The 13,325-nt window shown below is 40.7% G+C and overlaps 2 protein-coding genes across 2 annotated transcripts; both read left to right on the forward strand.

Moving 5' to 3' along the window:
* Positions 1 to 1,092: 1,092 nt before the first annotated feature.
* Positions 1,093 to 8,010, forward strand: slc35e4 (solute carrier family 35 member E4). The gene is made up of 3 exons (XM_062434675.1): positions 1,093 to 1,140; positions 2,244 to 2,854; positions 4,936 to 8,010. Exons 2-3 carry the CDS (start codon positions 2,263 to 2,265, stop codon positions 5,454 to 5,456), a joined length of 1,113 nt encoding a protein of 370 aa, XP_062290659.1. The 5' UTR covers positions 1,093 to 1,140; positions 2,244 to 2,262; the 3' UTR covers positions 5,457 to 8,010.
* A 2,120-nt stretch (positions 8,011 to 10,130) lies between these two features.
* smtna (smoothelin a) lies at positions 10,131 to 12,337 on the forward strand. The gene is made up of 7 exons (XM_062435166.1): positions 10,131 to 10,238; positions 10,690 to 10,765; positions 10,898 to 11,026; positions 11,122 to 11,179; positions 11,647 to 11,764; positions 11,883 to 12,034; positions 12,190 to 12,337. The coding sequence occupies exons 1-7, from the start codon at positions 10,131 to 10,133 to the stop codon at positions 12,335 to 12,337; spliced, it is 789 nt and encodes a 262-aa protein (XP_062291150.1).
* The last annotated feature ends 988 nt before the right edge of the window (positions 12,338 to 13,325 follow it).

The following is a 13,325-nucleotide window of genomic DNA, read 5'->3' on the forward strand; positions in this document are numbered from 1 at the left end:
CATACTCTATAGAATCACTTCATTTATTATCACTGTAAGAATATATTTGTTTCACATTACTTGAACGTTCATACTCTGGTCACTATTTAAGCTCTACTTGTGTATACATAATATTAAACAGAGTGGAGACTGTATACCAGTTAATGAGATGTTGGCGGAAATTAGGAATAATAGGATACAGTATATAATGATGATGCAAATAAAGTGTTGTTCAAATAAAGCACAATATTATGTTTACCTGCAGGTAATAATATATGTTACATAAACTCAAAGGTTTCCATGGCAACATATAGCTATGCATGGTTTTAGAGTGCTCGAGCACGACTGTAGTGAGAAGCCTCTTCACCTAGCTAACTGTTTGTAGACTCTAAACTGAAACATGATGTGAATTCACCGTTTGTGCCCAATTACCTCAAAAGATTTTACATTTTTTAGCTCCAATAAAAACATAAATATGTCACCATGCTGTTGTTTACTGTTGTTCTTTTGAATGAGCAGGGACACATGATACACAGACTAACAGAGATGACGTTCACAATGCCTCAAGGCCAAGAATGAATTTTTCCTGGGACACAGTGTCTCTCATCTGGGATGAGGGTGAAATCCAGATGCTGTCATAAGTGAAAAAATAACAAATCAGACATCAGAAACCTCTCATCTGACAATAAAAAGAATTGCTGACTCAGTTGTAATACTGTCCTGTGTACATTATGTCACTGTCTAGAAAGAGGAAGTCTGCAGTATGACCTCATGTAGTGCTTGTTTTACTTTCACTTTATTGTACTCTTATCTTAACATCAGATGATGAGCATTTGCAACTTTAATAGCTTAATATTTGCATTTTGATAAATCATTACATCATGTTCCTACTTTTTATTTTATATTTGTTCTGGACACTTGATATGATGGCAATAACACTACTCAGCACGTTCACTGGTTAATCATGGGGTTGCATTCAGATTGCAGCATGCACGACGACAAGCCACAGCTAAATCGGTGTTATTGCCCTTTAAATGAACCATCCAATGACGCTGAGGTGCTGTCCGCCTCAGCTTGGCTGACTGACCGACGGACGGACGGAGATTTCGGGAATGCTGCCGGACTGTGTCAGTGCTGTCGAGGTACTCGTCGAAGAACAAGGTAAAAACATTGAAGCTCATATTGTGATATAATATGACTGGCCGCAGTCATGGTGTAGCTAACAGTAGTCCTGTTGTTTTTCTTAGGATGGCGAAATCAAGACCTGTCCTACTCTACCTCTGATTGGCTAATACTCGTTGCCTTCGTTGCTTGGATTGGTTAGAGTTCGGGTAAAAATATCAGGGTTAGCCAATCAGAAGCGGAGTAGGGCGGGTAATAGCTTCGCCATCCTAGGAAAGGAAATATCGCTAACGGTACGTGCAGTTGGCTTGTTTTCGTATAGCAAATCTAACGTTAGCTTAAAGACGCAACATCCTCACAGCACCACAGAGGTCTGCCAGCCGTCGGTAATATGACATAAAGACATTCAGCTGTCCGGTGTCAAGTGACATTTATTTTTCCCCGACAAAGGACTGTCATGTCTTTGTGTCCACGGTTACCGAGCCGTCCAGCTGTTTGACGTCAATTCAAAGCCTAGCATGAATGAAACGCTAACCAGCTAGCAGGTGAGTGAGCTGTGTTTTCATGATATCCTTATGCTCCACATGCAGTGAAGTAAGCTGCTATTTAAAACTAACGAGGTGGGGAAAAAAACATGAGTGAGCTGCTGCCTGATATTTATAATGTTGTATTAGTGGCGCGTCCAGTACGTAAGTTGTCCCATGATGTTTACTACTTTGTGTTTTTGGTGCATCACACCGAGACGTCACCGTCAGGATAATAACCAATCCCCTCCGTCCCCGTCCTGCAGAAGGCGCGCTCTGTTTTCCAGCCCGCCCTGAGCAGCTCTCCTCTCTCCTTTCTTTCCTCCCTCCTGCCCGCCTTCCTGCTCCAGCAGATGTCATTTTGCGTGCGCAGGGGTGCGTTACACAACCAGCCCGTCATGCAAAATAGAAACACGTGTCTATAGGCGGTGCTGAAAAAAACGCTGCTTAACTTGACAACAAAAGACTGGCAAAACACTGCAGAGGAGAAAGAGAAAAGAAAAAACAGCTGCGTCGCTTGTTGTTTTCGTCCTTTTTTTGGTTTAATCGTGCCGGTTTGATCGTGCTTTGCTTTTAGATATGAGTGGATTGAGGATTCAACATGTGTTTTCCTTACAGAGAGGACAATGATACGAACATGATCAACGCCGATGGCTTCTCAAAATGCGAGGCGACTCTGCAACAGAGAGGCAGGAGGAGGCCACCCGCAGAGATGCTCCATCTGCTGTCAGCTATCATTGTTTGGCTGGTGACGGGCACCACCATCTCCAGCCTCAACAAATGGATATTTGCTGTTTACAACTTCAGGTACCCTCTGCTGCTGTCAGCCCTGCACATGCTGACAGCCATAGTGGTGGATTATGGGCTGATCAAGTTGCAGGTGATCCGCCACCAAGGGGCTGGAGAGCAAGACCTGACCCCCAGCGCAAAGTGTAAGGTGTTCCTGTTGAGTCTGACATTTTGTGCCAGTATCGCCTTCGGGAACATGGGTCTGAACTATGTCCAGCTGTCATTTGCACAAATGATTTATACCACCACCCCGCTCTTCACTCTGGCCATCTCCACGCTGATCCTGGGCAAGCAGCATCACATCCTCAAATACACAGCCATGATGCCCATATGCCTGGGTGCCTCCTTCAGCATCTTGGGAGAAGTCCAGTTCGATCAGACCGGCTGCTTCTTTGTGTTTGCAGCCACAATGTTGCGGGGTGTCAAGTCCATTCAGCAGAGTAAGTCCAACTTTACCTGTGTCACTCAGTTCACTATTTATCACCTCAGACTGTTGAGATAAACATTTGGTTTTATTTAGTTTTAGATGTAACAACTGACTTCACTAATTTACGGAAACTATATATTATGCCACTGACATCAGAGAGTATTTTAGTGTCTCCCTTTGCACACCGCAGCAGTCTGCGGTCTTGGAACTTTTTAGTGATTCATGACTCAGTCCAGTAACACACACAGGGAAATACTTTCTGGTTTCTAGGGAACGTGATACAAACATCAGGACTTCACATCCTGGTTACTACACTGCACTGACCTCTTGTGTCTGTGCTGGTTTTTGATTGTAAGCAAAGTTTAGAAAGTCTGAACTTCTTTGAGTGACAGTTGCATTTAGGGCTGCAACTAACAGTTATTTTCATTATCGATTAATCTGTTGATTATTTTCTCCAATAACCGATTAGAGGCCCCATGTGACGTCTTCAATTATTTTGTTTTGTCCACAACCCAAAGATATTCAGATTACTTTGAGAACCTGAGGTCAAAAGATTTTGACTTTTTTTCTTTTTCTTAATAAAATGATGAATCAATTATCAAAATAGTTGGTGATTATTTAATAGTTTACAACTAATCGAGTAATCGTTGCAGCTCTAGTTGCATCTCACTGTCATCATCTGATTAACTGATAAGGCTAAGTCATTTTCACCTCGTGTTTCTCTTATTTTCCGTCCACGTTTCTGTTTTCTGGATAGGCTATTAATACACCTGCATTCAAGAAATACCAAGAGAAATAGAGACGGTCCAGAAACATTTAATGCAGCAACAGATCAGAGTGACTGCAGTCCAACAATGTTTTTATGCCTCCATTTAGCAACAGCCGTTAAGCAGAGGTGTGAGCACAGTATCTCAGGTTTTTCTTCAAATATGGCACAAATGTTTTTGGCAATAACTCAAGAATTCAAACACTAACTATGACAAAGTTTCACAGAAATGGGATGAAGAAACAGGATGAAGTGATGACATTTTATATCCAAAAGGTCAAAGGTCAATTTCACTGCGACACCATCATATTCTGCCGTTATTCAACGCCATAACTCAGAAACAGAATTGGAGGTTGTGACCATATTTCACATTTGGTCAGATGCTGAATTGATGGCACTAATCGTGGGTTGCCCACCTTTAAACTGAAGTGGCTCTTCTGTGCTGCCAGGTTGAAGATGTGTGTGAAGCATTATTATTTTAAAATTTGTAGCGTCTTTGCAGCAACTTCCACATCTGAAGCCTCACCTGCGGTCATGGCTTCAACTTTGTGCTCTATCAGAATCAGCTTTATCGGCCAAACATGTGAACACAAACAAAGAAAATACACGTAATATCTTTTTATTATATTATTTCAGAGACTTCACTATAGAATATTATATGTGTCTGGACAGACATAGATGTAAACTGCACCTTGCCTGGTTGGCGGATTCATACAACTGTGAGGCCGTATTTCTAGTTTGCAACATATTTACAAATTAGAAAGAAGATTAAATGTGGTGAAACAGTCGTAGTTGTCAAAGAAGGAAAGTAATGAGCTTCTAAAAATATCCAGAGACCCTGTCTTTAATAGTTGTTTCAAGAGGCTATTTTCATCCTCGCTGATTTGTTGTTGTAACAGTTTCCCTCATAAGTTGACTTTTCTCTGACTTACTTTGGTCACGCCTTTTTGTTTAAAGGCTCAGTTTAACACCATATTTCATTAAACACAGTGAAGTGTTTACAATGTGTGAACAGTGTCAGATCTGCCTTCGCTCTTACTAAAGCATCAAGAGTTTTTATAGTTGTGTTTTGCTTCCTGCATGTCCACACATAAAAGCAGATTACACATAACTCTCCAAACAGGCGTTTTGCTTAACTCACCCCCCTCACCCCCCCACACCCGTTCCTCCTGCTATCAAACGGTTAACAAAGCTCCCCGTCAGCTGCTGCATGACGGAACAACACAGGAACCTGCTCAGACTGGTAGAGCACAGTGAGTCTTTCACAGGTGTCATATAAACAGTGTGTCATAGTTATAACTACTGTTTACTTTTCTCTGTTTACTCAGGTATTTTACTGCAGGAGGAGAAAATCAACTCTGTGTTCTTGCTCTACCTGATGTCCATTCCTAGCTTCTGCATCTTGGCCGTGGCGGCTCTGGCCTTAGAAAACTGGGCTCTGATGGAGTCGCCGCTCCACTATGACCGTCACCTGTGGGTCTTCATCTTGCTCAGCTGCCTGGGCTCGGTCATGTACAACCTGGCCAGCTGCTGTGTCATCACGCTCACCTCTGCCGTCACTCTGCATATCCTCGGCAACCTGAGCGTGGTGGGGAACCTGCTGTTGTCTCAGCTGCTTTTCGGCAGCGAGTTGTCCGCCCTCAGCTGCGCCGGCGCCGTGCTGACGTTATCTGGCATGCTCATTTATCAGAACTCGGAGTTGATCGTCAGCTACCTGGACGCACGCAAGGCCAAAGCGAAAGGGTCCGGGCAGATGGAGTTTGACGGTGCAGAGGACAAAGCTAGTGCATCTGAACCAGCATATCATCCGCAGAGAACAGACGGTAAACAGGACGATAAGACAGACTGAACTGAAAGGATGAAGGAGAGAATAAAATGTTAAAAGATACACATGATACAGTTTGTGTCATTAAGTGGTCAACAGCAGAAGAGGGACTGTGACCTTCTCCTCACTTCCTCACTGTGCCAATTTATTTGTCCTCTGGTCACAGAGAACAGGAGTCGGCAGAGATGCAGAAAAAGGTCAAAGGTCGCCTTTTTATTTATCTCCGCAATGGTTAGATTCTCTCCTTCATCTGTATATCACTCATACATAACCTATAGCGGTGTAAGCATGCATGAGCACACTAAACTGTTTGATACCTCATGAGGTATTCACACTGTCACTCCTACTACTCCACTGTGAAAATGTTCTCATTTGCAGAGGGCTCTAATCAATGTTTCGGCTGGCGATCATGGAAACTGTCGGCTGCCTCATTGGACATTGGGGGGAGGGGGGGGGTTTAGAGTGCGCTCTGCCACAAATCTGAACAGGCACAATTTGTATTAAAAAGATAAATATATTAATGGTACTGTTACCTGACATTCACCTGGTCCTGACATGGTAAGGAACTGGGTTTTTTGGCAGCTTTTTTTTTTCTTTTTTTTTTTTTTTTGGTATTATGTGAAGTGGCTTGTCAAATGAGGACTGTGGGGGTTGTTGTAGGGCTAAAAACTTCTGGACGAAGCCAACATTTCTGTGTAATGAGATGCCTCTTCTCCTTTACTGAAGCACACATATTAATAAGAGGTCTGAGCTTGTGTTGTGTCCTCCCCTCTGAACCTTGGTGCGGCTTCCCACTTAAGGGCCTAGTTTCTGTTCCCTTACTAGCTCAGTAAGAAGGTCTCTGTAGAATTAGTCCAATTATTTCCATCTTTTACAACAGTGCGCACTCTACAGCGTACCTCGATAATTAGGTTCACAAGCTCTCTAAGGAGTGTCACTCAACTTTAGCTTTCTTTTTCCCTCGTGGAAGACACGAGGAAGAAGAACATTGAGCTGTCTCTTATCTCTTAAATCCTAACCGGTGTCTTCTCTTTATTTAAATTTTCCCTCTGTGTTGGTGACATTTAAAAAATAAAAAAAAGTAGGTACAGCACACCTTTAAAAACTGACTCCTGCTGGACAGTGTTATGTTTTCCGTCAGTATTTTGAAAAGCATTTTATTGACTTAATTTTATGACGAAAAATATTTTTTTCCCCCTTTTGAATATTTATGTGGAAGAAAATATTTATTTTTGAATAACTATAGCAATCTGGCTTTGTAATGCTGTAGATTTTGGTCCTGAAGTGTCTTGTACCTGCGTACATGTAATAATAGACATCTATAGTCTCTCCTGTACCTTTTCTCTTAAGAGTCTTAAGAGAGAAGTCAGGTACACAAGACAGACGACTGCACGCTGCTGCTGCTGCTGCTCCTGAAAGCATCTTAAATGATCCAGGAGGTCTGGGACTCCCTCCTACATGTCCGTTATGCCAAATATTCACTTTAAAAAGCTCTTTTTGAAAACTCTTCACACTGTGTTGCTAATCTGTATAATCCGTCAGAGACTACAAGCTCTCACAAGTCGACAAACAACAAAGCCATACATCAAGTTTTTTTGTTGTGACACACTCGCCACATTTTCTGCATATTTTGCCACAGCAGTTAAAGCAGACCGGGGGTTGAAATATTTTACCAGATGTGTCACAGATTTAACATTTTTTTAGGGTGCCATTCATTAAATGATACTGTCCTGAGCATCATATCATATTAGAAATGAACATTTAAATTTAAGATGCTTTCCATATAACTCCATTGAGCTGAAAACAGTGCAAAAAACATTTTTATTTTGGTGTTGGATGAATGGCTTTGTTGATTTTTAATATTTTAAAATAACTGGTGTTTTCATCAATTACAGGTTTAAAGATTATATACATACTGTATCATTTCACTGGTTTTACATTATTAAATACCTCAACTGTTTAATAGGGTTTCTCATGTTCGTTGATTATTAGTTATTGTGCTGAGATCAAACAGCTTTTCAACAGCCACAATAAAACTTCAACATGTGAATGATGAATTTTATTGTTGATAGATGTCAGCGTATTTTAAAACACATATTTTGACGTTGGCAGTCATCTCTAGATTTATACTCGCAGTTAAAGTCTTGGCTGCTTGTTCTCATTGATATTATGTTGAGTAGATTACGAGCAACGGGGCAAAGCAACTGTTGCACTGACAAGGTACAAAGATGCTGCCTTCAAAGCCTATGGTTCCTGTGTACATACTGGTTTTGATTGTTTGCACAGCTAGTCGGATGTAAATAGTTATTTTATTATATTTATGTATTTTATAGTCTGGTTTATGGCTGGTTGAAACGCCACTGGTTCAAGAATGAAATGTTTTTGCCTCGTATGCCTTATTTGGACAAAGTGTAGAAGAGCAAAGAGTGATTTGATTAGTCATTTTGTCAAATTGTTTGGATAAAACTTTGGCTGTAGGTGCTCATGTTTAGGGGCAAAGATATTGGGCAGTGCATATATACATGATCTGCAGTTGCTTGAAAAAATGGACTGGTACAATAAACTATAAGAAAACCTATTTGTTTGTCCTTCCCTACATCAAATTATACAATTATCCACTGTTACACCTCCAAAACCTGTTGTTATTGTCTTGTGTCAAAGTTTTAGAAGCTAATTCAAACCTTTTGTTTTTTGATAAGTGCATTTTTTTTCACTGAGGATAAAAAAAGGTTTCATATAATTTTGCATTAATGCATAAAATCATTCAGGAATGTTCAGAAAATAAATTTAAATGGTGAAATGAGTTACAGATAAACTCATAATTATATTCAGAATCTGGATAATTTATTTAGTTCATTGTCTATTAAATGTCTGAAAACATGGGAAAAATGCAGTCAAGGTGACAAGATACAGTACAAAACTCCAAAATATTACATTTGAAATGATATAACAGCAAATCCTCACGTCTGAGAGCTGGAACCTGTGAATGTTTCACATTTTTGCTTAATAAATTACTTTAAATAATCAATTATTAGAATTATTATTAGAATCGTTACCACTCTAGATGCCTTTCCAGGAAACAGGGAAAGGCCTTATTCAGCCATTTACATGTTTAAACATCACAGTAGAAAGTCCTGTGTTAAGAAGCTCAGGTGTTTCAATTCAGCTGCTTCAGTTTCAGGGTCCCGCTATCGGTCTTGCTGGCTCTCTGGGACAAAAGAATATAACAGAGTACACCGTAACATCTGTGTGCTTTTCTTAATATGACAAATCTCCTGCCATGCAAAAAGGCCTGCTGAGTGATGGCATGTTATTATTAAACAGTGTGTGGTTATTTTGTATTCACCACTTGGTGGAGCAATTTATCTGCGTCCTGCTTTCTGAGCTCCTTCAGTACATCTGACCTAAGTTATAAACACTAAATGATCACTGTTGAAATATAAAAGTTATTGTTTACTCCCAGATGTGTGTGTGTGTCTGTCTGTCTGTCTGTCTGAGTGTATGTAAATGTCATCCCTGGTAAAGATTGCTCCACTTGTATAAACAGGGTACTACTGGTCAGCCTTTTTGCCTGAATATGGCAGTGCTCCTCACTTCTTCTTTTTTTTTCGTGCATGTTAACCCTTTGTTCTCCCCCCCCCACATGACGTTATTTGCAGCACTGTAAATAAAGTCTAATCGGTCAAGCGAAAAATGCGCCTGAAAAACAGAATTCAACTGAGAGATTGGCCCACAAAGTTTCACATGACATCATCTTGGATCCAGTGACAAGAGGCGGTGATTCTCCGCTGAAGGCGACAGAGACTGATGGAGCAGGACCTGATGTGTTGTTTCTCCCTCCTCCTCCTCCTCTTCCTCCTCCTCCTCCTTCCCATCTTGGGTGGTTAATGTAAGCAACCTCCGCTCACTCTCCAAACATGCATCCTTATGAAGTGCAGCGACGTGAGGTGTGACATCAGGACTGAGCTGCCACAGCTCTCCACACAACTTTAAAGCAGGGAGTGGGGAAGGGAGCATTGAACACTCCCAAGAAGCCCCCAAAGACAACCGCTAGACATCTGTTTGACCCTAAAAACAGGTGAGTGATACTACAACTCAACATCCACCAATCTCTCATCTGAATTTCTATTTTTCAAATTTGATTTCATTTCTCTGTTCAACATCTTGCGCCTTTAAGCCTTACCTCAACTCTCTCTGCCCAGTGTCTGAGCACATACTGTTATCAGATTCTTTCAGTAATGGTCTCGTTCCACTACATTACTATATTTGTACGTGTTCTTGCCCCTTCTGTGCTGCACTCAGCCATGTTGCTGAGTTACAGTGAGGGGTAGATCACTTAGATAAACACACTTCTTTGCACAAGTGAATAGTTTATGTCTGTTTAAATTCATAAAACTGTTTACATTTGAATTACTGCACAGACTAAACATATGACAGATTAGGTCTTTATGTATTTTTAAGACTTTTGCACATTTTTAGCGTATAAACAACACTGTCTGTGCTGTTTGCTTTGTCTAAATATTAAAATTTCAGTCATGAATGAATGTTCATCTTTGGGATTATTGAGTCCTAGTTGAAGTCTCCAAAGCCCACGTTTGTCTTTATCCATACATATTTGTTGTCTTTCAGACCTTACTCTAAAGAAATATACATTATTGGCTGTTCTCTACATGATTTAACCAGATTCACTCCTCAGACATGGAGTCCAAACCTGACGGTGGACCAGCAGTGTCCAATAGTCCCTCTGGCTCGTTGACCAGCCAAGAACTGGCTGCTATTGAGGATGAAGAGGTTCTCAACAAGATGGTGAGCAAATATTTGTAATATAACTGCCATGTAAGGGAAATGTGGACAAAATGTCATGAAGAGCAGGAAGGTAATTAAAAGCTCACCACTATGCAAAGTTTGTGGGGGGGGGGGGGGGGGGGGTTGGTTTAAAGTTTCATGCAGATCTTGCAAAATTATAAATGTTAAATCAACCTCTTGTAATTTCTGCCCTGATGGTTTTTCTCATGTGAAAATTGAAGGTGATGTCAGTTGGCTTCACTTTGCCTTGTTTACATATTCGTGGGTTGAACTAATTTGCTCTCATTTAAAGGAAATTATGAGTAATGGACTAATTTGGTATTTGGTCCTTGATGTGCTGCAAACGTTTATGTCAAGGTTTTAAATCAAGTGTATCATATTTTAAAGCTGTGGAGAGTTTTACAGTTACTTTGAATTGTCTCTATTTTTAACCTGTGGTTTGTTATTTTAGCTCGACAATACAGAAGATTTTGAACAGAGACGAAAGATTCGCGCTGCATTAAGGGACCTGCTCAAGAAAAAGAGAGGTAAAAGTGGGGGGGGGGGGAACAGTTGCTCCCATGCAGGATATAGCCGTCCAATAAAGTGACCATAATAAAAATCTGTATTTCTCCTTCGATGCTTTGCTCGTTCTCAAACTTTTTTACTTCCCTCATCAGATAAACGGGAGCAGGAGCGAGGGTCCAGGCAGCAGGACTTGAGACAGCAGGGTCTGAGCAAAGGAGGAACAGCAGGAGGATTTGTTAGCGTGGGAAGAGCATCGATGAACCAGCAGCCACCAACAAACAGTAAGTCTGTTTATAAAGATGCTCTCTGACATAGCACTTCATATTTCAACTCCTTAAGGTTCTTGATATTAATTAGATTCTCTGCATCCTGTTAGAGGCGTCAGGCCAGCCATCTCCATCGGCCTCTACTCCCTTCAACAGGACAGCAGGCAGGTGAGTCACATGTCAAACAAGGAAGCAGCACGGAAAATCCTGTGGTCAATTTTTACATGTGATAATTTTTTTAGCATGTTTGGGTTTGTACACTATATTAAACTGGATTTAAAAACAACCATGAACAGTTAAAACAGTCATTTAGTCCCACACATGCCCACAACATTAATTTCTGCCTTTTTAAAAAAATTACATTAAAGCCACAGCTGCCACATTTTACATATTTGTTAACATATTTACATGGTAAATCCTAATTGGATAATAGGTGGATTAATTCAGATTGAACCTATTCATGTAGTGCCTCTACTGAAGCATGTAACTAAATGTCTAATAGGAGGCCAAGTGATGCAAAGCAAAATCTCTTGTATGTTTTTTTATCTCACTCACTGAAAAAGAAAAGAAAAGCTTGTCATATGCGTAAAATACTTTCTGACCATCCACTGTGTATCTTTGTTTCTTATCTTCAGCAAGGCCAGCCCTGCTGCAGACACAACCCCAACCTCTCCTTCCTCTGCAGCACCCAATGTTAAAAATGTCAAACAAATGCTTCTGGATTGGTGCAGGGCCAAAACGGAGCCATATGAGGTAAATATGCCCTGACTCTCTTCGTCTGTAAATTATTGCTCCATGGAGCCATACATAGCTCTGCCCCTTATGTCTCCTTAACCGCCACTATTTTTCTCAATTGACTTCCCTCTGACAGGGTGTACACATCCAGAATTTCTCCTCCAGTTGGGGTGATGGCATAGCCTTCTGCGCCTTGGTGCACCGCTTCTTTCCTGATGCGTTCGAGTACTCCATCCTCAACCCTTATGCGCCCAGGGAAAACTTCCAGCTGGCTTTCGACACTGCAGAGTGAGCTCTCATTCCTTATATGAAGATGCAGATGTGTCCTGTCTGGTGCAAGCTTTAGCTCCAGCAGTGTATTGCATATAAGAACAAAGTGAATTTTCGATGTCATTGTCTGCTATCATTTTTCATTGACGCTCTCTCTCTCTCTTTGTCTGCAGGAGACTGGCAGGCTGCCCCCCTCTGCTGGACGCTGATGATTTAGTCCGGATGAAAGAGCCCGACTGGAAGTGTGTGTACACATACATCCAGGAGTTCTACCGCTGCCTGGTGGAGAAAGGCCTGGTCAAAACCAAGAAGCGAACATAGACTCTTGAGAAGTCCAACACTAGGTTTCATTACATTAGCACAAACTGAGGTCAGATAGATAACATTATATACGTTTTTCATTGTCTATGATGCTTGGCTCACTAAAAAGTAATAGATAGAGTATTTTTTTTTGGTCCAGTTGATGCATCATTTGAATGTATAAATCCACAGTGCCTAATGTGTAGCGTTTGCATTGCTTTTTGTGCTCTCAGTGGACAGCTGGAGCTTCGGATCAGTACATTCCACTGAGATTACACATCTGCATTAATCTCAGTCAGAGCCACAGAGAATCTGGGAACGCATTTTATGATGATGCTGTTGCTGGCCTGAGTGTGTAAGTGTTAAAGACACATTTAATAAATATTATGTATCTCATATGCAGTTTTTCCAGTAATTCTTGGCAAATAACAGCTTTAACTGGCGGTTTATAGAAATAGAACAATAATTTATGTCAAAGCATGAATGAATAATCTATCATTTAGTCAGGAAAGGACATTAGAGGTTAAAATGTCAACTATTTGTGTAGCACTTACTTAATGGTTTACAGTTACATATATGGATATACAGTATATAGATTTCCTTAAATAATTACATTAGCTTTGTTAATTGGTTTATTGACACAATGCACCCTTTATGTGCAGAATGATTTATGTACCTAATGTGCATCTCACAGAGGTTGCATAATGCTGCTTCTATTATCATGATCACAAAGCTCAAACAAACAGGCTCAAACAAACGTAGAGTCCAGGCTATTGTGAATGTTTGGTACAAACAGCCCTGCAGTAAATAATAAGGTCATTTTGAGGCTGCAAAATGTTTTTCGTTGCTCTTCAATGCAACATATTGTACGATGCGCCTGTAATTTCATCCCAAACCTTGTATATCATGGATTTGAACAATATGAGGAACACAACAGGGTCTCAGAAAGCGTATCGGGCTACAGATTATTGCCGTTCAGTTAAAAAATGGATTGAGATTGATTGATTGT

Source organism: Scomber scombrus, chromosome 15, assembly GCF_963691925.1.
Source record: "Scomber scombrus chromosome 15, fScoSco1.1, whole genome shotgun sequence".
NCBI lineage: Eukaryota > Metazoa > Chordata > Actinopteri > Scombriformes > Scombridae > Scomber > Scomber scombrus.

What these genes read in the sequence shown, in the direction of transcription:
- slc35e4 (XM_062434675.1), top strand. Translation starts at nt 2,263, where the DNA reads ATGATCAACGCCGATGGCTTCTCAAAATGCGAGGCGACTCTGCAACAG. An exon ending in TGTCAAGTCCATTCAGCAGA is followed by an intron (nt 2,855 to 4,935) that starts GTAAGTCCAACT and finishes CTGTTTACTCAG; the next exon opens with GTATTTTACTGCAGGAGGAG.
- smtna (XM_062435166.1), top strand. Translation starts at nt 10,131, where the DNA reads ATGGAGTCCAAACCTGACGGTGGACCAGCAGTGTCCAATAGTCCCTCT. An exon ending in AAGAGGTTCTCAACAAGATG is followed by an intron (nt 10,239 to 10,689) that starts GTGAGCAAATAT and finishes TTGTTATTTTAG; the next exon opens with CTCGACAATACAGAAGATTT. An exon ending in TTCAACAGGACAGCAGGCAG is followed by an intron (nt 11,180 to 11,646) that starts GTGAGTCACATG and finishes TCTTATCTTCAG; the next exon opens with CAAGGCCAGCCCTGCTGCAG.